Source organism: Lytechinus pictus, chromosome 4 (genome assembly GCF_037042905.1).
Source record: "Lytechinus pictus isolate F3 Inbred chromosome 4, Lp3.0, whole genome shotgun sequence".
NCBI lineage: Eukaryota > Metazoa > Echinodermata > Echinoidea > Temnopleuroida > Toxopneustidae > Lytechinus > Lytechinus pictus.
The window spans coordinates 24,653,398-24,681,044 of record NC_087248.1 but is presented as its reverse complement, the minus strand read 5'-3'; the positions used below and the strand labels follow the sequence as shown (position 1 = coordinate 24,681,044).

Below are 27,647 nucleotides of genomic sequence, written 5' to 3'. Positions count from 1 at the left end.
CTCCTCAGGTTATAATGTGAACGGGGCTTGGTTCGTCACCCGATTTGGATGAGGCCACCAGCGAATTCCATTTCGGACCGAACATTAACGTTGCCTCGTTCACATTCTAGTTCAGGGCCGTTGGTGGGGCTTCTGAGCACTAGTTTCTGTTAAAAAAAAAATCCTGCATAAGCTCGTGTTGCAAACGGGAATCTTTGCTTCGTAGCTTTGCAGATGGAATTTTACGTTGCCCACATTTGGCCAACATGACAAACTTGTGTCTTTGTCATGAATGTGGATGGACTGTTTTCATTGTCAATTGAGGAGATTGGTTTAATAACTTTGATTTTTCGCATATGACACATCTCAGGAGGCTTTACGTTTATATTATTATGTTTTGATTGTTGCATTATATTATTTTGGCTTTATTTGACAACACGTCATTTTACAAGGTAAAAATAGGTTTGAAGAGGTAAAAATATACCTTTGCAGATGATGCTAAAGATTATTTGAACGTAATATTTTAGACATTATGTACATTTAGACGGACGCGTCTGTCCTTATTTGTTCTATCATCGTTTGTTTCTATTATTATACGTACTTGTCAACAGGGGAAAAGAGTAACAAGTAATGGCTCATTTCAATAAACAATCAAATAAACCACTACCTACTGACATATGACAAATATAAAATAAAAATGTTAATGGTCTTCAATTATTCTAATAGGAAAATGTAAAGTACAGTGCGTCACCGAAAAGAGGGACACCGGAATTAAATGTAATTTTTGCCACTATAATCATAAATTTTCCTCATAAAATGAATGGAAAAATAATTATGCTTCAATTCTTTTATTTAATATTCACCTCAACATTTATATAACGAATGCATGACTGAATTAAAACAATGGAAAATGGTGCTACCAATAAAATTTGCACGATAAAAATGTGCAATTTTGAGTGAGTTTTCTGGCTTTTCCTGCTATCTATTTGGAAAAATCATACATCGATCAGCCATCTTTTCCTCTTTCATATGAGACCAAAAGCGTAAAATATGATTGACGCAAGGTTAAGAAAAGGTTGGATAGAAACATGCTTGATTTTTACCTATTCGACGGATGGTTGGAAACAACAAGCACCCCCCCCCCACACACACACACACACACAACCGCAGACAATAGGCTAACGTTGGATGCTTCACGGGCTGGGGAGGGAAAGTCCTTTATTGTTGCGGGCTGGGGTATGTCACTATAAGATAGTGAAATTAAGATTATCATGATTGATTGACAGATTGACTGAATTTATTCTGCTTCTCTTTCAATTCAAGCACAAACTACAACACAAACTTAAGTAAAATATAAAAGACGTAAAAAAGGGAATCCACTTTGAAGCAATGTCTGCTTATCTCGGTTCCCTGGAATAAATAACGGATTATACAGAAATTATGATAATAAATAAGAATGTTTAACAGAATAATAAAATAATACAATCTGGGCCAAGCTCGTTATGGCTATACACAATGTTCGAACTATAATGACATATCGTTCCTCTGGTATGTAACATTAGACAAATTTGAGTTAAAGAAAGTGAATATCCACATCACTTCTGCTGCAATAATTGGAGAAAAATAAAAAACTGAAAATCTACCTTTGCAGATGATGCCAAGGATGATAATGTTGAACAGAACTCGTCATGAAATTTCGGACTGTTTTGATAAGAACCAAGATTAAGTTCCCTGAGATGAGGCATCTTACAAATGAACTGAGCCAGATCACGTGATGCAGACTGACATTGACTGAGATCAATGTAATTGATATCAAGACGCTCAATCTGGAATAATAGTAACGTGACGAAGAAACAAAAATACATCATCAAACAAGGGCCTGACTAAACCATTGAACTCTATTCTACATTCGATTAAAGAACAAACATGGATCATCGAATAATTGGAAATAACTCAGAGTCGTTCACATAATGTTATGAAAATCACAGTAATTTGCTCTAAAGCCTCTACCAACTATAAACGAAAGAAAAATTATTGTTTTATTCATGCTATATTTGCTTATGTAATCGAATGTTGTTAATTTGCCTTTCATATTTCATTAATAATACGAAATATGATGGAATTTCATATTTCATAAAAATCAAACATTGTATTAAAAATTATAATGCTAAGTACGCACATATAACCACTACAAAGAGGCACATTGTACATAAATGGAAAGTATAAGAAAAGAAGAGATGGGAAATGATAAAGACGGCAATGGGAGACAGACAGAGAAAAGTTGAGTAAAGGAAAAGGGTACTAAAATGAGACATAGATAGATAATACAAAGAGAAGATTGTGTCAGAAAGATGAAGAATGTTGTGGCAAAGATTGAAAAAGAAAAAAACAAAAGCACGTGGATGCTGTATATGTCTTTCTTGTAACAAAATTAGTTGCAAATATACAAAGCGTATAAAAAAATACTCTTAAAAAAACATCCTGTAAAATTAGACATTTGTAATATCCTGAAGATTTTTCCACATCTTAACATTGGTACAGATACATTCAAGCAAATGACGATATAACTGTCGAAAAATATTTCGGCTTGAGTGAGCTCCACTTACTTTTGAAAATGTAGTGAAAAATGATTTGCAAAAAAAACTTTGAAATAGTTAGGCGAATAAGAGTAGACCTTAAAGGTCAAGTCCACCCCAGCAAAATGTTGATTTGAATAAATAGAGAAAAATCAAACTAGCATAACACTGAAAATTTCATCAAAATCGGATGTAAAATAAGAAAGTTATGGCATTTTAAAGTTTCGCTTATTTTTTCACAAAACAGTGATATGCACAACTCAGTGACATGCAAATGAGACTGTCGATGATGTCCATCACTCACTATTTCTTTTGTTTTTTATTGTTTGAATTACACAATATTTCTTTTTTTACAGATTTGACCATAGGTACCGACTTGACTGAATCATATAGTATTAAACAATGCTAATTCCACATGTTCAGGGAGGAATTAATCACTGTTGCACTTGACAATGAGGAGAAAATTAGAATATTTCATATTTCATATAATAAAATACAAAAGAAATAGTGAGTGGATGACATCATCAGTCTCCTCATTTGCATACCAACCAGGATATGCATATAACTGTTTTGTGAAATTAAGCGAAACTTTAAAATGCCATAACTTTCTTATTTTACATCCGATTTTGATGAAATTTTCAGTGTTATGCTTGTTGGATTTTTCTGTTTTTATTCAAATCAATTTTTGTTGGGGTGAACTTGTCCTTTAATAATAAAAACAAAACATACATTTGAAGATATCTCTAATCTTTTTAACTTGTTTCATTACCCAAAACACTTTGAAGGGCTTATACTAATCATTCGGGTCGCGTGCGAAATCACTCGGGTTTTGGATTTTGGGCGATTTGGGGGATTTCGATGCGATTTTTTTTTCATCGGTGTCTTCAAAGGGACAACCACGCTGGGAAAATGAAATGAAATTGAAATTCGAGTTCCGTTTAAAGCCCGCAAGTGCCTTAAATAATAGTACTGGATTTCTGTTTTAACATGTTTAACATAACAAACAAGTACATTAGCGGCCATGTGGCTCAACTTATTAAGAATTGAACCGGACTTCTACTTTGTCTTATACGAGGACTCCGAGTCTGAATTTGCCATATCTGCCACATCAATATCCCCCCCCCCCGTATAATTCCCATAGGCGGACATGCCTGCATGCAATGGCCCCAAGGCGGGACACGGCCGCGGTCGGACACGACGTGAATATAGGTAGCATGGAGCAAGCCAACGATAGTCTAGCCGAGGAAGATACAATGTTACAGTGCCAGTCAGTCCGCAGCCCTTATAATTGTCCATTTCTCATAAAATTTGTTTTATATTATAGATAAAAGTTTGAAATTTCTGAAAAGTGAAATAAAATGCACATTTAACGTATTTTGGTGACCATATAGTTTAGAAGAAATGAATTTTCTCAAGAAATATATGTGAACAAACAGAGCATGTTTCTGCAAAGAAATCACACATGCGTCAAATTGATACAGTAACCAATATAAAGCGTAGACATTCTACGTCATGACTAAACAAAAATCATGATATTTTATGTTGTAGCAAAGTCAGGAATCACAAAAACCACGGCAATGTCCATCGCAAAAAGATTTGAACTGCAGTAGAATTGCCGAGTAATTTCGCACGCGACCCTAATGATTTCGAACACGCACGAGACCCAAGTGATTAGTATAAGCCCTTCGAAGAGTGCATTGCGCCCCATGCCACATTCCCACATTCCTAGGCCATCGTGACGTTATTTGCTTTACACTGAGCTGTGATTTACCTGAAATGGCTTGGGCTTGATTTTCATTTTGTTAAACAGTGTCAAGCTTGGGAAAAGTGTGGAGAAACAAGTATTAAATGAAGAATAAAATGTAGACCCACTTTGATTTCTGCTAGCTTTAAAAGAAAAAAAAACAGTACTCACTCAACTGTATAATTCTGTCAAAACTTTTACTTTCATTCAAGTAGATGATACCCAAACCCAAAAAATATATTTGAAAAAATTACCCACACGTTGTATACTTTTTTAATTCCCAAGGCTTTTTCATGGTGTAAACTTTTTTTATACGCACTGTATATATCTTACAGTTACTGCAGTGTTGTACCCCCTCCCCCCCCCAAAAAAAAAAATCAATTTGCGGTTGACAATACTTGAATAAATTTAGTTTCAAACAACACAAAATGATAAGTGAGGATTTGACATCATGGGTGTACTTATCGTGTTTATTGCATATTCATGAAGACATGCCTCGAACTGTTTCATCAACTATAATGCACGCTTCTTTTCCCGGTCTGGTTATTTGATCAAATTTTGTTCTTTTTCTGAGTTTGCTTTATCTATACATTGCATTCAGCGTGAAGTACGACGATAATGAAGGATCATATTAAACAGATTACCCTATTAGTTCAGTTTGTTTATGTGTCATAATCATTTCGATTTATATTTCATTTGAAGGAACAAGCATATTTAGTTTGTTATAATGACAAGAGACAGACTCCGACAAGATTTGATGAAACAATTCGAATGGCACTTCCATGTTCATAGTTTACTATATCGATGAAATATTTTAAGCATTATATATGTACGTTCAGAGAAACACGTCTATCATTTGTTTTATCCTCGTTTGTTAAAACAATATTACAGGGCACGTAAGTAAAAGGAAACAACGGTTTTCAAATTAGAGGTTCTTTTCAATAAACAATTTCAGGAACAATTACCTTTAACATATCTACAAACAAATTGAAATAGCATTCAGTGATTCAGGGACGGAATGCAACGTGTTTTATTGCATATGTGCTGCATAAACGAAGGTTTATTACTAAGTTATTTTCTAAATTCTTTTTTTCTCCGGATACATTCAGAATTTCCACATATTAAGGATTCATTTCAATTCTGTTAATATTAAAGAAGTGTGCCACTTGATGTTTTACCTTTTATGGGAAGGAATCAAATAGATTTATTAATAGCGTTATTACATTTGTGGGCGATTATTACATTTGTGGGTGTAACAGGGGGCAAGAGCCAAAATTTCCCGGTTCTTTTATTGAATTTAAAAAAGGGGGGAAATGTATGTTTTTCCTTCAATCTGCGAACGTCGACCGAGATTTTAAAAGATAAGATATGAAATGGAAAAGCAGAAGGCGTAAAAATAAACTATTTTCTGTTTAAGTTAAAGATCTGCCACATCATGAGATTTTAATTTTTAATTTACTCGTGCCGTGGCCGAGTGGTCTGAGGCGCCTGGCTATCATGAAAAAGGTCCGGGGCACCTATGCCCGTGAGCAAGGCATTTAATCGACAATGCTCTTGTATCCTGTTTTCAAATAAATGGAAATGATATGTACATTACTAGGTGCGAACTTGTTTCTAATAACATACTTATTCTTATAACTTAATGGCTAAAGCCAAGCAACGATTTTTTTTTATTAAGGAATAAATTGGTTGATCAAGTCTTTCGTTTGATATTTTCAACATATAATGGTATGGAAGCCCATTGGAAAACAAATCTTGTTGCTGAAAGCTCCCTTCAGTGAATGAGTGGCATATTAATACATAAACAAATATGTTTAACAAATCATTGCATTTTGGTTTATATTCTGTTAAACATTAATTACTTTTAATTGTATCGATAATGCTTTTTCATATTCTCCCAGATATAATGACAATGAGGCTGGATATTATCATGATTTGACAACTATATATCAGTGAAAGGTACAACACCAAACAAAACGTTGCAAAAACAGGGTGTAACATAACGTTACAAGAACAAGGTACAAGTATATGAAGAAAACGATACAAGCATGACAAGTACAAAGAATGACAACGTGATACAAGAACAGGATATTGATGAAACCACACAAGAACGGACAAAATAAACCAAGTAAAATCATAAAAGAACTGCAAAAGATAGATAGAATTAAAATAAGGCGTTAATCCACACTTTGCGACTCTCGACCCAGGTGCTAAACGGGTGCCCGGTAGGATGTGAAAATCATTGTATCTATTACTGTGTGCGCCTCACCGACGACTGACTGAAATACTCTCGAGGGAGTGGAAGATGTGCTCACATTGTGTGTGGGAATGACTCATTTAATCCGATAGCCGGCGTAATGATATATTAGTCCGGCAGCCAAACCCTGATTTGGGGGTAAGGTTGCATTGGAATGTCATAGTTTGTTTTTTATCTGATTTTGACTGGTGAGACCTTCTATTTGAAGAATCTGTATGCTGGAGCTCTGTCAGCATTGAGCAATTTGAGATATACGCGAAAATCCAAAATGGCCGCTGGCGGCCATCTTGGATTTTCTGTTTACTCACTTTAGCATACCTAGAATATTCAAAACTTGGAATATAAAGGTTTTAGGGGGCGGAGAATCCAAATCTGAAGTTATTTTGGGGATATAACCATGCTTTGATGTCGAAATATACCAATAGCTGCCATTTTCCAAGATGGCCGCCATACAACATGCTTTATATTGTTTTTTCCTGTATAGGGTACCTATAGAATTTTCAAAACTTGGAATATAAAGCTTTTAGGGGGCGGAGACTCCAAATCTGAAATCATTTTGGGGATATAAGCGTGCTTCGATGTCGAAATATACAAATAGCGGCCATTTTCCAAGATGGCCGCCATATCGCATGCATTATACTGTTTATTTCCTGTATAGGGTACCTAGAACTTACAAAACATGGAATATATACTGGTTTTAGGGGATGGAGAGTCAAAATCTGAGGTTTTTGGGGGGATATCACCATGCTTTGATGTCAAAATATACAAATAGCGGACATTTTCCAAGATGGCCGCCATGTAACATGCATTATTTTATTTACTGTAGGCCTATAGGATACCTAAAATTTGCAAAACATGGAATATGGCTTTAGGGGATGGAGAGTCCAAATCTGCATGAATTTTTTTGGGGGGATATGACCATGCGTTGATGTTGAAATATACAAATAAAGATCATTTTCCAAGATAGCTGCCATAGAACATGTATTATATTGTTAACTTACTTAAGCATATGTTCAATTTTCAAAATATGGAATATATATATTTTAGGGAGTATAAAATCAAAATCTAAGGTTTATTTGGTGATACAACCGTGTTTTGATCTGGAAATTTGCAAATCGCAGCCATTTTAAGATGGCTGCCAAAAGTACATCCATACATGATGATATCTTTAAATCATTTGTATCTCTTTTTTATTTGGAAAATGTTGGAGAATGGGCATAAAGAAAAAAATCATTGTACCACTGATTGAGAATTATTTGCAATAAAGATGTTCGCATTTATATGCATCATTTCCAACGTATTAACATTTGAGGTGGGCTATTCAGGGGTAAAAAGAATGATGTTTAAAACGTTATAGGGAACCGGCTTATTTGATTAAATGTACTTTAATTGTCCCACCTGATCTATCATCAGCTTCTGGCCTGTATCCCACTCACTCATAGGCCCAACCTACTCTGTCAGACAGCCCAGCCAACGTTTGCCTAATGCTATTCCTGGCCCAAGTGTTCCTAATCGCCCTTCTTGGCAAGGAGATTTTTTACTTAGACCAGTTCCCGATGGGTAATTATGATTCAGCCACAAAATTTCGAATAAGGCCCTGACCTGTGCAGGCCCTGATGAAAACGTGGCTCAATTCGCTCCTTTCCCACTTTTATCCCAATCAGCTAAAGAAGCGCTAAGATTCTGTCAGGAGGCGCCTCTTTGAGATCTGTTGACCATCGGCCTTTTGACATTGCACCACTCTTTTCCATGGCATGCCAACCTCATACTGCCTTGTCCTGGATAACATTATGTAGGTCTTATCTTGATGCAGGTGTGAACTTAAGTTGTCTGTCTTGGCTGGCCATTCAGCAGCGTGGTTGATATCTCAGGACTTCAGATTTTCCAACGGCTGAGAGACATCATGTCATGTTAGGGGCTGTGTGGTGCTTGCCTGCTCTATCTGTGCTCATTAATTCCTCATTAACAAAGAAGTTCGAGAGGTAAAGAAATCCTGCGTAAAGGCATCGGTTGAGTGCTTGATCTGGTGAGCCGTTGCTCTTAGGCTACTGACTGGAAAATAGCTACAGAAGGCTTCATGTTCTTCATAGTGCAATACAGCTTTCTTCGTATAAGCCTTTCTGCACAGATCGAGGAAGTCCAATCCCCACCTTGCACCTTTCCCATTCTTCATCAGCACCACATTACAACAAAGATCACATTCCTGCTGGAGAATGCCTCTGTTCAAACTTTGAGACAACAGATACAGATGTTCTTCCTAATCTTGTGATCCCAAAACAGTTTGTGTATTTTTTTGTTTCATCTTTACTATGAGCAAGGCCTTTCATCACATTCACTGATGGAGTATTCAATCGAAGAGAGAACCTTCATTGACATACTCAGAAGACAAGCTAAAATATATCATCCACCTGATGGTACCAAGTAATTGACTAGCTAATATAGTTTGGACATTTTTCATTATTGGTAAGGGGGATCTGTTGAAAGCCCTAAGAAATAATTCAGGGCTGCAGTCGATAGGAGTCATTGTTGCTGACATGATACCATAAGTGAACTGATTTGAGCTTACTATTGGCTCATTGCTAGTGGACACATGATTCGGTGAAATGCCTTAATCAGAGTTACGAGAGAAGATGGGCCCTATACAATTGCATTTTTCAGTGGTCCAATAAAAGGAGATGAATATTGAAACGTGATTTTTCCTTTTTTTAAATTCTCAAATGAAGACAGCAGATATTTCAAGTATTTTCTTTAAGCATACAATTCTCACCCTGTTTCAACAACTACCAATGCAGTGCATCAACTGTATAGCTGCAGTGTTATGCAGATAATCAAGCATTTGAAACTATTTTACAGCAAATTTGGCAATGTGGTATATCACTTCAGGATGGTTAAAGGATCTTTTTGTCAAGGTCAAACCATTACTTCAGAAGAGGATAAACATCCCACCCCTTCTCATACACTTTAGGTTACTCTAAGATATCTTAAGGAGTAAATATATTATATTGCATCATCACAGTGATGTAAAAACCATACGACCATCAAAATAGTAATTCAAGAGATAGTTGGAAAAGATTCAGATGATTAATATGCCTGATCAAAGACATACATGTAAGAACATACAAGAACAACTCAGATATCCTACTTTTTGCACTTAATCTTGTTATTTCCAATTACTGCCTCATTCAGTTGTTGAAGTCTCAATATTGTTAATTATCCCAATCCCTCCACCTTGTCCAAATAGAAAAAGGAAAATAATTGATAAATGAGGTATCTGCATGTAGTTACGGTACTGTAATACTTGTTCTAAGGTGGCCACCTTCTTCATCTATCTGTATATTTTGACATCATGGCCGTATCCTCAAAATAACCACAGATTTTGACTCTCTGCGCCCTAAAAGCCATTATATTCCATGTTTTGAAAATTCTAGGTACATAAGTAAACAAAATAGTGCATATTTTTTATAAAGCGGCAATCTTGGAAAATGACCGCTATTTGTATATTTTGACAGCAAAACATGATCGCATTCCTTAAATACCCCCATGTTTAGATTTCCATCCTCCGAAACCTTAATTTTCCAAGGTTTAAATTTTAGTTATCCTATAAAGTAAATAAACAATATAATGCATGTTCCATGGCGGCCATCTTGCAAAATTCCCACTATTTATATATTTTGATATCAAAGCATGGTGATATTCCCAGATAAACCTCGGATTTGGACTCCCCATCCCCTACAACCAGTAGATCCACTTTTTTGAAAATTCTAGGTACCCTATACAGGAAATAAACAATATAATGCATGTTACTGTATATGGCAGCCATCTTGGAAAATGGTCGCTATATGTATATTTCGACATCAAAGCATGGTGATATCCCCAAATAAACCTCAGATTTGGACTATCCATTCCCTAAAACCAGTACCCTATACAGGAAATAAACAATATAATGCATGTTATATGGCGGCCATCTTGGAAAATGGCCGCTCTTGGTATATTTCGACATCAAATCATGGTTATATCCCCAAAATAACTTCAGATTTTGATTCTCAGCCCCCTGAAACCTTTATATTCCAAGCTTTTAAACTTCTTGGTATGTTAAAGTGAGTAAACAGAAAATCCAAGATGGCTGCCGGCGGCCATTTTGGATTTTCGCATATATCTAAAATTGCTCAATGCTGACAGATCTCCAGCATGTAGATTCTTCAAATAGAAGGTCTCACCAGTCAAAATCAGTAAAAAAAAAACTATGACATTCCAATGCAACCTTACCCCCCTTGGCTGCCGGACTATATCTGTAAAGCGCTTAGACACGTCGTTCTGATGTATTAAGCGCTATACAGTGCGTCCCACAAAAACGAAACCGAGATTTATCGATGATTTATCATAACTTAATCATAAATACAATAGATAAATGACCAACCATTGTAAAGCTTAGAATCTCCTCTTTCATCTGAAATTACTTAAATTATTTCTCATTCATGCATGAGTGAGCAAAAACAATGCGAAGAAAGGATGCCAAATACTTATTTGGCGGGGGTATCTGAATTTCAAAAAGAAAATCACATTTATAAAAAGTTCAATATCTGCTCTTTTATTTGATACCTCAATTACAGAAAATGGTCAAGAAATAAGAAAGTTCTGGGGTGGTATTCTGAAAACGTTCTTATCTTTGTTCTTATCTTTTATCTTATCTCACTGAGATAAGAAGACGCTAAAATCATTGCAAATCGGTATTCTGAAAATCTTCTTAACACGTTCTTATCTCTGTAAGGACTGCCTCCTTCTTATCTTCAACACGCCCATTTTTAGGATATTACCAATCAAAATGCGCTTTATATTGGCAGTTTAACCAATAGAAGCGTTCCTTATGTGAATAGAATATCATGGGCGCTGCGCGTACACTGTTTCTGGCGCATTGCGCGAAATAGGCATTTTGTACGCAATGACTGATTTTATTATTTCGAGACGTCCACGTGCACAAAATAAAGAAAGAAAAGTAAATAAAGCAGGTACGAATAAAGAATAAAATATGAAGAAAGAAAGTAAGTAGGTATTGAAGTAAGAAGACAGAAAATGGTCAGAATGAAGCAGAAACAAAGATGAAAGGAACAAAGCAGAAAAATGAAAAAAAATAAAGAGTAAACAAAAAAAGCAAGAAAAATAACTTAAAAAGAAAAAGAAAAAAAGAATGAATAAAAGAAATAGAACATTTATCAACGATAAATACCGTGTTTACACTTAATCGGCATTTGAATCGACTTGCGGTTCTGAACCGCGAGCCGATGCAGCATCGGCTTTTTCATAGCGTGTAAACGCGAGTAACTTGAATCGGCTCGCGGTTCAGAACCGGCAATTTGCACCACCAAAGTAGTAGGTTCTGAACCGCGAGCCGATGCAGAATCGGCTTTTTTACTACGTGTAAACAGAAAGCCGATTCTGCACCGGCAATTTGTGCGCATTTCAATTACGTTACCATTGTGACGTAATTTAGCGCACTGATCCAGCGTTGTCTTTATTATGACGTATATTGTAGGTATGCGTATCATTTCAAGTTTTTGCATCGGCTCGCGGTTCTGAACCGTGAGCTGTAACAACGTGTAAACGCAATCCAAATGCCAATTCTGCATCGGCAATTGGTTCAGAACCAATTGCCGATTAAGTGTAAACACGGTAAAAGTGAAGGGAAAAAAATAAAGAAAAAATAAAGAAAAGAAAGAATCTAAAACGAACAAAAAAAGAAAAAAGGTCAGACTAAAAATAAAAAAAAAGGAACAAGGAACCGAAAAAGAAAAAAAGTTTGAAAAAAAACCGAATGAAAGAAAGTTAGAAAGATAAAAAAGAAAGAAAGAGAGAAAAAGGTAATAAAAATGTAAAAAGTGAAGGAAGAAAAAAAAGGAAAATGAAACAAAGAAATAAAGATGAGAGAGAAAAAAATGAAAGGAAAATTAACGCTAGGAAAGGAAAGAAAGAGAAAAGGGGGAAAGCAATAATAAAGACTCAGTAAAGAAAAAAAGAAAGAGATAAAACGAAAAGGGAAAATAAAAAGGAAGAAAGATGAAGTATAAATGAAACAAAGCAAAAGAAAAAAAAAAGATTCAAACAGAATAAAACAAAAGATATAATTGAAGAATGAAAGAAAAGAAGAAAGACAGACAGATAGAAAGGGAGAAAAGGAGAAAATAAATAAAAGAAAAGAAAGAAAGAAGGGATAGAAAAGAAGAGACGGGCAAAATAAAGGGTGAATTAAAGAATGGGTTGGAGGAATACTTGTGGGTACTTGTTACTACTAGTGGCCATCGATTTTGAGCAAGAAAAAACGCGGACATCGTGAGATGTGATAACCCTCTAGCTATCTTAAATATTATCTTAAATATCGTGAAAGATAAGAAAGAAAAAAGATAAGAACGTTTTCAGAATACCACTTATCTTCATTTTGTTCTTATCTTTTTAGCGCGCTTTTGTATTATATGCGCGAGTAGTAAATTTACGCGCTCAGCATAGGATGGGAAGCAAGATAAGAAAAAGATAAGAACAAAAGATAAGAAAAAGATAAGAACATTTTCAGAATACCAATTTGAGATCATGACGTAGATAAGAACAAAATTAAGATAAGAACGTTTTTAGAATACCGCCCCTGGTTATTTGAAACAAGGCTTGATTTTCAATAATTTCATAAAATGAAGAGGTTTTACAGGCTAGTGTTCAAACTCACTTGACACTCCGTTTTGTTGACGATCAGCCATGCAGTAAGTCTACCGTGCGGTAGCTTCTGTGGGAAACCGGTGAAAACACGTTTATTTAATGAAATTATGAAAATACAAGCATTGTTTCGAGGGATCATAACTTATTTACTTCTTGACTATTTTCTGTGATTAAGGTATCAAATAAAAGAGCAGATAATGAACTTTTTACTCATGTGACTTTCTTTTTGAAATTCAGATACCCCCCGCCAAATAAGTTTTTGGCATCCTTTCTTCGAATTGTTTTTGCTCACTCAAGCGTGAATGAGGAATAATCTAAGTAGTATCAGATGAAAGAGGAGAATTTAAGCTTTACGTTAGTAGGTCATTTATTTATTGTATTTATGATTAAGTTATGATAAATCATCGATAAATCTCGGTTTCGATTTTTGTGGGACGCACTGTACATAACTATAAAAGCGGATTATTATTTTCATTATTATCATTACCATAATTGATATGTATTATTATTATTATTAAAAATAATAGGGCCTGGGAGGGACAGAGACGGGAAAAGAAGCGAAATGAGTCAGGTGAATAGAGGGAAGGGGATAGAGAAGGGAGAGAGCGAGAAGGTGGAAATGAATGTAGAATAATGGAAGATCCTCAAAATATCCTAATTAGCTTGAATGAGAGGAGCGTAATATTTTTAATAAGAAAAAGAAATTAACATTCATCAGTAATGTTCTCCTTTTATTTCTTGCAGATAGCCGCAGTGGTGATTACAATCATTCCTGGTAGTGTATAATATCTTATTATTTGTTTTAACAATGATGATTATACAGTGCGTCCCAGAAAAAACGAAACCGAGATTAAGCGATGATTTATCATAACTTAATCATAAATAAAATAGACAAATGACCTACCAATGTAAAGCTTAGAATCTTCTCTTTCATCTGGTATTACTTAGATTATTCCTCATTCACGCATGAGTGAGCAAAAACAATTCGAAGAAAAGATGCCAAAAACTCATTTGGCGGGGGGGGGGATCTGAATTTCAAAAAGAAAATCACATGACTAAAAAGTTCAATATCTGCTCTTTTATTTGATACCTTAATCACAGAAAATGGTCAAGAAGTAAAAAAATTATGATCCTTCGAAACAATGCTTGTTTTTCCATAATTTCATAAAATGAACATGTTTTCACCGGTTTCCCGCAGAAGCTATCGCACGGTAACAAAATACTAAATGCATGGTTGATCATCAACAAAACGGAGTGTCGAGTGAGTTTGGACGCTTGCCTGTAAAACCTCTTCATTTTATGAAATTATTGAAAATCAAGCCTTATTTCAAATAACCAGAACTTTGTTATTTCTTGACCGTTTTCTGTAATTGAGGTATCAAATTACAGAGCAGATATTGAACTTTGTAAAAATGTTGTCTTCTTTTGAAAACCCAGATACGGCCCGCCAAGTGACTTTTTGGTATCCCCTTTTCAAATTGTTTTTGCTCACTCATGCGTGAATAAGAAATAAACTAAGTAATTTCAGATGAAAGAAGAGATTCTAAGCTTTAAAATGGTAGGTCATTTGTCTATTGTATTTGTGATTAAGTTATGATAAATGATCGATAAATCTCGGTTTCGTTTTTTCTGGGACGCACTGTATAATGACTTTCTTTTAATAGTTGATATAAATATAACAATGACTTGAATTGACATCATAATATCTGTCATGTGAAAAAATATCGTTATACGAGCATTTTTTTGTGGTGTTAGGAGCAAGCAACGAGTAGAACACATCATGGTGTTTAGGTATAAATATCTTGGTTACATTGTTCATAAGAATAACATTCATCTTCGTTATTTCCTGCAGTGGTCATTACAATCATTCTTGGTATCAATATGTAATTATTGTTTACAATTATGATAATATAAACTTTGAGTGACATCATATTATTATTTTTTATTTCAAGAAGTAATAAGGATTCTACATACCGTTGTATTAGTGGCTTTGCGAGCAAGCACCGAATAAAACACATCATGCATATGTGTATCCGCTCTGTCTACAGGCATAGTGATCGTTGCAGATCTCAGGGTGTTTGAGGAGCATATACATTCAGCTAGGTCCTCTGAAGCAGTCCGTCCACATGGCTTTTCAATTTGCAGATTTTCCTATTATGTACAGTATTTGTAAAAAAAGACAGCGGCATAGTATGTGGAGACAATAAAAAACAATGTTGACAGTTCAATAGTATGATATTGTCTAATCTATCTAATTTGTGTTTATGTGAATATTTACCAAAACCAATTTGACTAAAATATATATTTTAAAAATAAAAATGGCTCGTCGATTCATGTCAAAATTTAAGCTTAGAATTATTGTTTCATGAAAATGTTGTGATGTCATTTGTGTTAGTCGTTATTTTGTCAACAATAGTTCTTCTTATAAATTGACTAATAAGCAGTTATTTCCAGACATGCTTAAGAATAAACGATATTTTACATACTTATTTTTTATACGACGCAGTCATTAAACTCTACTGTTCAAAGCCCTTAAATATAATAACCCCGAAATGATTAATCTGTTATCTCAATAATCATTGCGCTTAAAACTCTCCTCCCACAATAACCTAAATCCAATATATAACATGTAGTATATCAAGGATCCTTTTCTCTCTCATTCCCAGTTCTTCTGATGAAGTCGCGCAATAGGCTGTAATATGTAAAATGAAAATTTTGACAACCTAGCAAAGAGCCTGGATTGTTGATTTTTATTGTTACTACATTACAGTGTTACTACGACGTTTCTGTTCTTACTACGTTTTGTTGCCTTCCGGGTTACTGCGTAGCTACTGCTTCTGTAATACTGTTACATATATTTCTACAAACAGAAGTGTACGGCACTTCATACATTCCAAACAAGGTAATCTAGCGTTCCATAGACGTCTTCAGTTCGTCGCCGAATATCTACGGAGAACTGTATCAACGTTAACATTTACTATTGTTCTGCGCTAGCTCTCGGGGAACTAGTCCTTCAAGTTCCCACTTCAAGATTCTCCAAACCTCCAAAGTTTTAGTGACTGTTTTGAAGAGACATTTAGAACACTTTACAGCTTCAACGGTATCCTTATAATATAAAAAAAAACACTCGCGACGTAATATTCATTTTGGGTTAAGAGAGGGAGCTTGTTTTTTTTTTGTAATTTGGCATTTGCCATTATGTGATTTTTAAATTGATTTACACTTTGTACAATGCTCTGTTTTGTAAAGACTTCGCTATTTTTTTATGAAAGGATTCAGTGATTTTTTAAAAATAAAGTTTATTTAAACTTTATTTGATGACTGCTCTCTTGTTCTTGAGTCATTTATGTATTGTGGGTGGTTAAGCAACCCGGTATTTAGATTTTTAATGAGTCGACACAATTGCCTTTGAACTTAAGTTTTTGACCTGAACTTATTTAGGGTAAAAATCCATTTTCAAAGTTAATTCGTGACATGGTCCAAGACACACTTGGTCCAAATGACAATTTTTGTAATATCTACCTGGTCCAACACCCATTTGGTCCAATGCCCACTTGGTCTGATAACTGTTATTACCGACAGACGCGGATCCAGGGAAGAAACCCCCCCCCCCCCCCCCCCCCCGAAAAAAGGGTGGAAGAAAAAGGAAATACACAATACACAATATTGGATTAAGAACTATTATCTATGAAAAATAAGCGATGCATTAGCCTGATTTCCATAACCGTCTCTGCGATAAATTCAGCTTATGCCGAGTTTTCTCAAATTATAAGCACTTTTGGTGGTATGCCCTTCAATTAATTCTCCTCATGAACATTTGACATGTTTGAATTATTTCTGATTTGTAATGTGAAACTAAGTCTCATCCTTTTGCGAATTTCATCGTTAAATTTGATTCATATCTGCATACCTGAGGTATTTAAAACTCTTGTAATTTTTAAGAACAACAACAAAACAAAATACAAGTACATCAATTTTTTCGGTATTTTTTCTACCCCTTTTACGTTTTGTTTGTTTTTAAAGAGTACTTTTATCCATTAAATCTAATCAAATATTGGAGATTAGATTATTTGGTTTGTGTCACTTGATTTCCTTTACTAGGGGTGTATTTTATGACTGTTTTTGAGCAGCTGTAGTTTTTGGTCTCGTTTGTTTTGAATATTGCGCTTAGAAAATAAAAATAAGAACAAAAATATATATCTAGTAAAAAGAAACAAATTATATTTTCGAATTCAGAGAGTGTGTACTTTTTTGGTTTAAATTATTTACCACTTTACGATGATACATGATGGAGACATGTCCTGACACCGTGTGGGCCTGCATCTCTCTCATGATCATAAGTGTGTTGCTGGATGAAGTCGATAGATGATCTGCCACAGCTTTGGAAACTGTTTGGTCTTGACTCTCATATGCTACGTCAACAATGAAGTATTTATATCTTGATGCTATGAGATGAGATACGATATCCATTCCGACCTCCTTCTGCTGGGCTGAGGTGAAGTACAGAAGCTCCTTGAATTCCCAGATGTTGTTCATAATAGCCTTCATCAACCTGTCGTACTCCCTTCTGTTTGAGTTGTGAAGAGATGCCAGATACATTCCTGATAGATACTCCTGAAACAGCTTATGTGGGAACTGCACAAATGAGTCTGTGGGGTGTGTATTGTATCTTTGTTGTCTCCTTTGAAGGATCGGTGCTTGTGTAGTGAGTACTCCAACTTGACAACCTATTGTCACACACCCGGGCCAGCTCTTGAATTCTTGTTCAGTGAACACCAATCGCCTTTCCATGAGCCCCTGGAAGGCAAGACAACCGATATTGGATAGATTGAGAAGTATTTTTGCACGCTGTACATGCCATTCCTCGTCTCTTGACGTCAGACCGAGCTTCGAGAGATAATGATCGACCAAGAATTGGACCATTTCATTAATCAGCTGAGAAAATGTTTGTAATTTCGACATTGCTATGCGACGTTCGCAATCGAACTCTTTCCACATGATACACAGCATAGCTGTGTATATGGGGTATGGAGCCATGTTCTCTCTGATCACATCATTATTTGATATAAATCGATTCAAATCTTCAGCCGAAGTTGTGTCTGGATGGAAGAACTTGGTGACGTAGGAAGAGAGATTTTCATCAGAAAAACCTTCCACGGCAATGAATGCATACAGCCTTCTAAGCTCAGTAATCTTCCGTATCTCATCCGATCTCCATCTTCTTGATGTGATTAGTACTTTACCTGACTTGAACAGTCGATTGAGGATGATAAGGGCGATTTGATGAGAGCTGTTAAGATCACCAGCTAGCTCGTCTAGGCCGTCCATAACAAGAAATACTTCTTTCTGATGTGAGAAGACATACTTGTTTAGCTGCATGACTGTAACCTTAATGTCGTCTGGGAGGTAAGACTTTATAATCTCTCCAATAGTCCTATTCTTTGCTTCACGAAGCAGGACGAGAAGGACCAGTTTGAAATCTTGGTAGCCGGATGCATGAATCCAGTCCCAAACGATCTTTGCACAAAGAGTTGTCTTCCCCACACCCCCTTCACCTTCAACTAGCAAACGTTTAGGAAGGACTCCGTTAACCTTGGTCTTGAGGAGGTCGGCGTAGAGTAGCGGTTTCTTATGTGTTCCTCTCTTATCTTCTTCCATCAACGTTAAGTTGGTGAAGATCTGATCAATTGTAAATAAAAGGCCGATGTTAAGTGGATCTGCTTGAATCTGACAGTGACGAAGTGCAGAATATTCTTTGACCGCTTTGATGACCTGTTGAATTTCCTCTTCTGTCATTGAGGGTATGTGATCACCAACCTGACCTGTGATGAGATAGAAAATAGCATGTCTCTAGTCCAAAGTAATGCAATCCAACTGAATATAAATGTCTTTGTTTTGTTGCGATACATGCAATGGACTTTTAAGTGATGTCGTTCGATAATCTTTGTTCTTAGGGGAATACTTTATGCCCATTTCCGATGTTTCAACATTGTGAATGACAAGGAATAATTTCAGCCTATTGTGATCTATTGTGATTATTATGTTTTAAAATTAATCATTGATATATCTTAGGCATTCTTTTATTATTTTTATTTATTATTATTATTTAAATATTAGTTAATCTTGTATATCATTATCGGCATTAGGATAACCACCATCACTGTTAAAGTGATCCATGTTATTACTATCTTTATCAAGTCACCATTATAATCTATTTTTTTTCTAAATAGCAATAATGTTGGTGCTGGTAATCACCTTTCTGTACGCTATCGGCCAACTGTACGAGATTGATGTCTTTTAACTTGTTGGATAGTATCTCCCTTGCTTCATCTTGTAGTACTGTCTTCAGCCATTCGCAAAGCATCTTATAGATAGCTTGCATTATGTTGCCAATGTTGTCTTCCTTGAATCGACTTAGTTGAGCCTCAGTGAATCCTAAAGCTAGTCCAACCTTCCTAAAGTCTGCTGGATCCATACCGTCAGCGAGGAGATGGAGTTCGAACTCAGTTAGATTCCCAGGGCTAAACCAAATACAAAAACACCAGAGAGAGTAAGAGAGAAGTTCGTTCAATTACTTTCAAGGGAAAAAGTGTTGTGTTAAATCATAGTATTTTACATAAATACTGTTAGGTTTGACATTTCTCAGATATGAAATTGGAAAGAAAATATACTCTAGCTGGCCGTGCAGACTGGAGGAATCATCATGTTCAATGAGACATTTATACAAATAGCCAGCCGATAATTGGTACTCTGTCGATATACTTATGGATTCAAACCGTCATGAAAATATTGCGAACCGGCGATTGGTCTAACACCCCGTCGTAAGGCAAATGAGACTTTATAATATTTTGATCGTCCCTTGCTGTACTCATAACAGTGTTGTAATGCCTTGATGCTCGGTCTTGGCCTTAGGGCCCCTTAAGGCCTACTTATTCAAAGCCTTGGCCTTGAGAGGGCCTTGGCCTTGAGGATTTTGAGCCTTGAACTTTTAAGGCATTTTCAAGTCATTTTGTATTTTGCACTTTCATTTGTTTTATATAAGTAATTACAAATGTTTCAATTGTTCTGTATATTCAATGACACTAATGGTCAATACTACCAGTCAGCAGTAGCAGCAGTAGTAGTAAGTGTAATTGCAGAGCCATCATTATCACCATTATCAAGAATTAACATCACATACGTAACAAAAAAAACAGCTGCAGTCATAAAAATAACATTATTTATTGGTAATGTGTTGTAATGACGACTAATAATGTGACAATATTAATAATAATGATAATGATGATAGTAATATTACGATAAAAATTATAGTGATTTGATGACACGAGTAATTCTGACAGATGTGACTGCGATTTTGATACCAATATTCTTACTTCTCTAAAGAATGATAACAAGTTTGATATCTATTCCATTAGGATTTTCCTTCTATTATTTTCTTTGGCCGACAAGTGTTTTAAGTCATAATGATATTCTGAAAAGATTGGCATGATGAACCAAAAATTTTGGCTCGAATTATTTAATTGCCAAGCTATATGTATCATATTTGAGGGGTCCACATTGTACAAGCATTGCTTTTTAGTGGGTTCCTCCATTTCAATCTTAATTTAATTTCTATTGAGAAATAGTATACATATTTAAAACCTACAATGTGTTGTCCAAATTGTCTAAGTATTGTTTCCACAACATATGTATTATTACTATTTTTTTTTGCAACGGATACAAATATTTATGTTTATATATGGTATACAATTTGTGTTTGTTTGATGGAAGTGAAATAAATAAATTTGAATTTGAACTTGAATTTAAATATTTATGAGTCACTAAATGCAGTCCTTGCTTCCTTTTCTGGTCAGTATATTATAAGATTCGCTTCGCGCTTGCGTTAATTCTGTAGTGAGATACATATCCTTTCTACGATTACAAAAACAGCTCGGGATATTTGTTTTTCGTGTTTTGTCTCACCTGCGAAGCAGAATGAAACTATAGGCACCGATTTTCCGGCGGAGGCGACGGCGGCGGCGTCAACACCAAATCTTAACCGAAATTTAAGTTTTCGAAATGACAGCATAACTTAGAAAGTATATGAAACTTGGCCATAAGGTTAATCAAGTATTACTGAACAACTGCCTTAGTTTCTGGTCACATGACCACGGTCAAAGGCCATTTTAGCACAATGAACTTAGACCATGTTGGTGGAATCAACATCAAAATCTTAACCGAATTTTAAGTTTTTGAAATGTCATCATAACTTAGAAAGTATATAGACCTAGTTCATGAAGCTAAAAAATAAGGTCGATCAAGTATTACTAAACATCCTGTGCAAATTTCAGGTCACATGATTAAAGGCCAAAGGTCATTTAGGGTCAATGAACTTTGGCCAAGTTGTGGATATGTGTTGAATTACCGTCATAACTTTAAAAGTTTATTGGTTCTAGTTCATAAAAATTGGACATAAGAGTAATCAAGTATCAATTAATATCCTGTGCAAATTTCAGGTCACATGACCAACGTCAAAGGTCAGTGAACTTTGGCCATAAATGGGGTATCTGTTGAATTACCATCATAACTTAAAAAGCTTATTGCTCTGATTTATTAAACTTGGACATAAGAGTCATCAAGTATCGCTGAACATCTCATGCGAGTTTTAGGTCACATGACGAAAGTCAAAGGTCATTGAACATTGGCCATTGTAGAGGTAATTATAAGATTGATGACGTAACCTTCAAAGTCTATAGATATAGTGTATAAAATGTGGATATAGGGGTAATCAAGTATCACTGACAAGTTTTAGGTCACATGATCAAGGTCAAATATCAATGACCGTAGTATTGTATCATTACATGGGTAGTGCTTTTTTGTGAATAATTATTTTATAGTAGTTTTCAATGTCAGCACTGCTGCTATATTGAATCACGTGATGCGGGTGAGACCACCAGAGGCATAAATGTCCAGAAATTTGAGCTCGTGATTCACGCTGGCAACATCTTACAAGGATTCTTTTATAACTGTACAGCAATTAGCGCCATAATTGAACAAAAATCTAGTTCTACAGTTTTACAATTTATTTTTTGCATTTTTTTTGCTGTGCTTTCTCGCACAAAAGTAATGCCTAAATAAAAATATCCATCTTATCAGTTAGAAATCAATTTAAAAAAGCTTTACTCAACTAAATTTCTATAAAACACACAACTACTTCACGCAGATTATAATCTTAGTTTGAAAATATATGATTGCACCAAAATGCCCATGTTGACATTTAAGTGCCCTTTTTGGCTTTGACCCCTCTTAAACAAAAATACGTTTTGCCCCCCTCCCCTGTCTCAGGGAGTGGAGAAATTACATTGAGAATGGGCATGCCAGGAACAGATGACCGTGGTAATAATAATTATTGTAATGTAAATCGCCTAGAATAAAAATATATTACTTTGATGTTATGTCTAAATCATTTAGGGTTTTTATTTTTTTTTACATGTACAAGGGTCAACATTTTGCTCGGTCACTCGCTCCCACCTTTTATATAGTTTGCCCTCTGTGCCATGTCTGCCGCCTAAGCATTGTTGGCTCATTGTTCCATATATCGAAAGTTTGGAATGCCTTGACCTTGGGTATTAAATTCTTGGCTTTGGCCTTGGAGGTTTGAGCCTTGACTACAACGCTGACATATACTGATATAATGTAATAGACCGTATTAATGTACAATATATTAGTATAGTGATGATGATGATAATAATAATTATGATGATGGTGATGATGATGATGATGATGATGATGATGATGATGAATTATTTCAATTTTCTTACTCGGTATTTGGACCGGGATTTTGCTCCACGTCACCGGACCTCAGGAGGAGCACGTTGGTCATACCAGAAGAGAAAAAAATCCTTTGTGTTTCATCTGTTCCACGGCTGGGTGAACGTGATCTACTGACTGAAGAGACTGGTGTTCCATGAAACTGTGCGATCTCCTAAAACGAAGAGAGGGACATGTGACAGAAAGACCTTTCAAATAATAAACAGATCACCTTACATACTGTTATATAGTTTTATGAAAATTTATATCCTTCCGACTTACTTTGTTCAAACGGTGTTAACATACCTAACAAGTGCAAAATTATCAAAACATGGTAACATAAATTCATTTTATTACATTTTTCTTTACTCGAAAAGTGTTTCTTGCTAATAAAACGTTAATTTTATATTTTATAATTTTAAACGTTTATATACCTTTTTTTCTTATTATCCTACTAGCGGTGTATTCATAAAAATTCTTAGTGAGAAAAAGATGGTTACAAAGAGTGAGAGAGAGAAAGAGAGAGACGGGTTAATATGTATGTATGTATATATATATATATATATATATATATAACAAAATAATGCTGAAGATTATGCTTTCATTGCCAATAAAGTATTTTATTATTTTTATTGTTTTTATTGTAAACAATAAAAAACTTTATTGGCAATGAAAGCATGATCTTCAGCATTATTTTGTTACCTTACAGAAGCCAATACGTGAATCTTTAAGATATATATATATATATATATATATATATATATATATATATATATATATACACCCTCACACACACACACACACACACACACACACACACATATATATATATATACATATATATATATAAATATATATATATATTGCATACCCTCGTACACGGTGTGAGCTGAGCGTTGCGAGATGTATCCTGACCAGTACCTGGCGAAGATAGGCCATATATCCCCGACGGTAAAGGACTTGATGTCTCTTTCTCGTCATGCTTGCTCTCGTCCTGAGAAATAGCTACCTGTGAGTTTGACACCGACGTGCCATCATGTTGTTCTGGTTCACTTATTCGAGTTGAATTGCAGATGCTAGCAGGTGATACGTCATTAATTGTTATATATCTCATGTCCAATTCGTCTAGGTCACAAGGCTCTGGAGCCTTGATGTCTGTAGGATCAGAGACATGAAAGGATCCCTTCTCTGTCGGCTCTGTTAAACAAGTTGAAAACGTATGGTCATGAACACACTTCAAAGATCCTTGCTGAGGATGCTGAGTGATATTACGGAGGTTTCTGATGTCACATGGAGATCCAATGGCGGTGTCACAACCAGGAATGGCTGATGTCGACAAAGTCTCCGAACACACATCAACCGTGTTACTGCTACGTGGGAATTCATTTTTAACGGTTTTCATTTCTACATTGTCAGAAGACGGATGTTTTTGACAGGACGTACTGACAATTTTGCTCTTTTCACCTCTTGAAGAAACATTGGAAGATTGATTCTGTCTATTGTCATTGTCATTTTCTTTTGATTGTTCAGTTTCTTTCTGTGGATCATGGCGATACCTCCTGAGATACGTGCCGATCCTGACACGCCAGACACTGAGAGACACAGGCATGGTGACATCGGGACACTGCGTGGCATAAACAGAGAACGTAACATTGATAAATAGATGACGCATCGATTTATTAATGCATTAAAACAATCAGGATAAACTTTCAAAGTATATGTTTTCAAATGCAAACATAGTGGTCAGAATTCTGAACAAAAACCATGGTCTAAAGTTCGGGTTCCACTATGGGGATACAGAAGTGACGCACTTATCAATAACTATATGATCCATTTGTCATCGCATTTTGGCACTCAAACATTGATAATAGCTTCACATAGTTTTACCCCACACTTAGACCAGGATTAAAGCTAAACTGCAGTAATATGAGCCTGTTGATCTCTTGATTTTTTTTTCTCGAGATTTTATACATCATAAATTCGCATTCCAACTTAAACAAGGTGGTTCGCAAACCACGAGTCTCGTATGATTTCGCAATAAATAAAAAAATGAAAAATAATATTTTGACCCTATCATCCCTGTGAACACACACCTGGATTGTTTATACCAAGTGTAACACAAGTGATGCAGAAATCAAGAAAGGATACCAAGTTTTTTCAATGAACAAAAACCTGACCTTTGACCCGTAGATGACCTTCGACCCATCAACCTCAACACCACAAGTGGTACATTTAAAATGTTCGTGATTTGACTATGCGCTGTATTATCACTTTCATCAAGTGGTCTTTTTGTTCCACTGCATATTCCCAACGCTTGTATAAGCCAGTTCGTAGTTCCTTTCTGCGCATGATCAGAGGAAGGTCGTTTGTACTAAAGTGACATGGTGGTTTAAAATCTAATGAGATAAGCACCAACTTTGATGTCTTGATTATGCATATATTCTTTTGAATTGTGTTTTTTTTATGTACATTCACAAAAAAAAAAATGCGTCCACGAACGGCTCGTATTTCACAGTTTGCCAAGTACATTGTGTAACATGCTATGATATGCATTCAAAATAGGAATGCAACAAATACATTCATAAAGTGTTCATTGGTGTGCTATTCTAGTCACCTGGTCCATTCAATTTCTTCATCCTGCTATGTAAGGCATGCTTACGTAATATCTTGCTTTGAAATCTGCCTATCATAATAAAAGAAATGAAAGGTCATTTGACCAAAATTGTCCCTGAAGTAACTACGAACTGGTCTATCAACATGGCTTGTGACTGTTAGGGTGGCACTCCACAAACATACATGATGACATGACGTCACGACACGTCTTTTCCGGCATTATAGAATTCCGGATCATATCATGTTAGGTATAATGGTTGATCTGAGAGACTGATCGGAGAAGGTGGTATGCTGGGTGCCGGGTAATAATGGCAAAGTTGGGGTAAAAGTGTCAGAGGTAAAAATGACAGAGGTAATAATGATAAAAGGTAAAAGTGGCAGAGGTAAAAAAAAAAAAAGCAGAGGTAATGATAGCAAAGGCAAAAATGACAGAGGTAAAGATCATGACATGCTACATCAATGAGGAAAAGGCAGAGCCTTTCCGGTTAATATCAGTCATAATTATTAACCTTGACTAGACTCCTATAGACGAAATGAGTATTACGAACTGATTAAATATCATTTTGATTTTTTTTTCTTCATAATTTAGGTCTATACTTTATCGCTGATATGATTAAACTCAAAAGTTTTAATGCCGATATGACTTCAATTAGTGAGCGATGAAAGGATTTATCTTGCCCATTACGTATAGTAGAATAACACTTCATCACATACATGCTGAACGAATTTTAATGTAAACACCAATGATCGCTACCATTAACACACTGAAATTTCGGGGTTTCTTTGAACCACTTGCATAACTAGGATAACAGAAAAATAGCAAAACTTTCTGTAATGAAGATAAATTTTACATTTCAACATCATAATGGATCCGAATAGATATTGATATGATACGTATATAGTTTAATGTAAATGATATAATGATAGAAACTAGTGTTCAGATTTTCAGAGCAATACCTCGTTGCAGCTAGTCCAAGTGGAGATCAGGTTGCTAAACTAGTTTCTTAGGTAACGATTACCTCATGAATTTTGAAATGTATAGCAAATCAGGGATTTAAATTAATAGGTGTTTCTTAGGTACGATTCTATCGACCTGTTTTGAAGAGGAAATTCACCCTCACAAATGGTTAACTCTAAAGTAAGCAGAAAAAATGTATTGGTGAAGGTTTGCAGAAAACCTATCAAAGATTTAGAAAGTTATTAGAAGTTCGAGTTTTTGATCTGTGATGTCATATACTAGCAGCTGTCCTGTATTTTATGCACCAAAATGTATACTTTAAATTTTGTAATGATTTGCTAAAAAAATCTTTCAGGAGCGGATGTGCAATTATTTGTATGCTGATATACTTAAGGTACAATAAAAACCATTTTAATTTTTTTTTTATGACATTATATTGATAGTTTTATTACCGCATTAAAGTGAAAATAAGCTCACAAATGACGTCACCATTAAAGTGTAAAATTCTAATAGCTTTTTAAATTATTGATGGATTCCCTAAAACCCTCACTAATATCATTTGAATTGCTTTCTGCTATTTTTACAATACACTTTCTGTCGGTGTGAATTTCCCCTTAAAAGAAAAAGTACAATACTTGGGATCCAAAGTGTGCTTCAAATGTGGATATTAGAAGAGCGATTTGACATGAGAAGGCCGTGCATGTAAGTCAAGAAAAAAATAAGAAACACCAACTCAAGTGTTATCAATTTGGTGCAGAAGATCTACATTATGATTTAAAATTATTTTCCTTTCCAATAGTCCAACATTATAATTCCAAGTTTCTTGCCAGAACCATTCTTATTTAATGTACTGTACATGGAGGGGCTTTTGGATTTGTTGGCATTTATACCTCTGTCATTTTTACCTTTGCCATATTTACCTCTGCCATTTTTACACGGAGGCGATATGCTGGACATGCTGGATAGTGCAATCCTACTCTGATAGTAATATTTCATCAACTCTAACCAGCCAGGTGTCTTATCTGATATGAC

General features: G+C 35.3%; 1 protein-coding gene across 1 annotated transcript; it reads right to left on the bottom strand.

Moving 5' to 3' along the window:
• Window positions 1–35: 35 nt before the first annotated feature.
• Window positions 36–24,513, bottom strand: LOC135153831 (uncharacterized). The gene is made up of 7 exons (XM_064097998.1): window positions 23,916–24,513; window positions 23,056–23,219; window positions 19,511–19,776; window positions 17,525–19,077; window positions 15,230–15,406; window positions 1,623–1,805; window positions 36–146 (listed from the first exon to the last, which is right to left on the bottom strand). The coding sequence occupies exons 1-7, from the start codon at window positions 24,444–24,446 to the stop codon at window positions 36–38; spliced, it is 2,985 nt and encodes a 994-aa protein (XP_063954068.1). The 5' UTR covers window positions 24,447–24,513.
• Window positions 24,514–27,647: the final 3,134 nt, after the last annotated feature.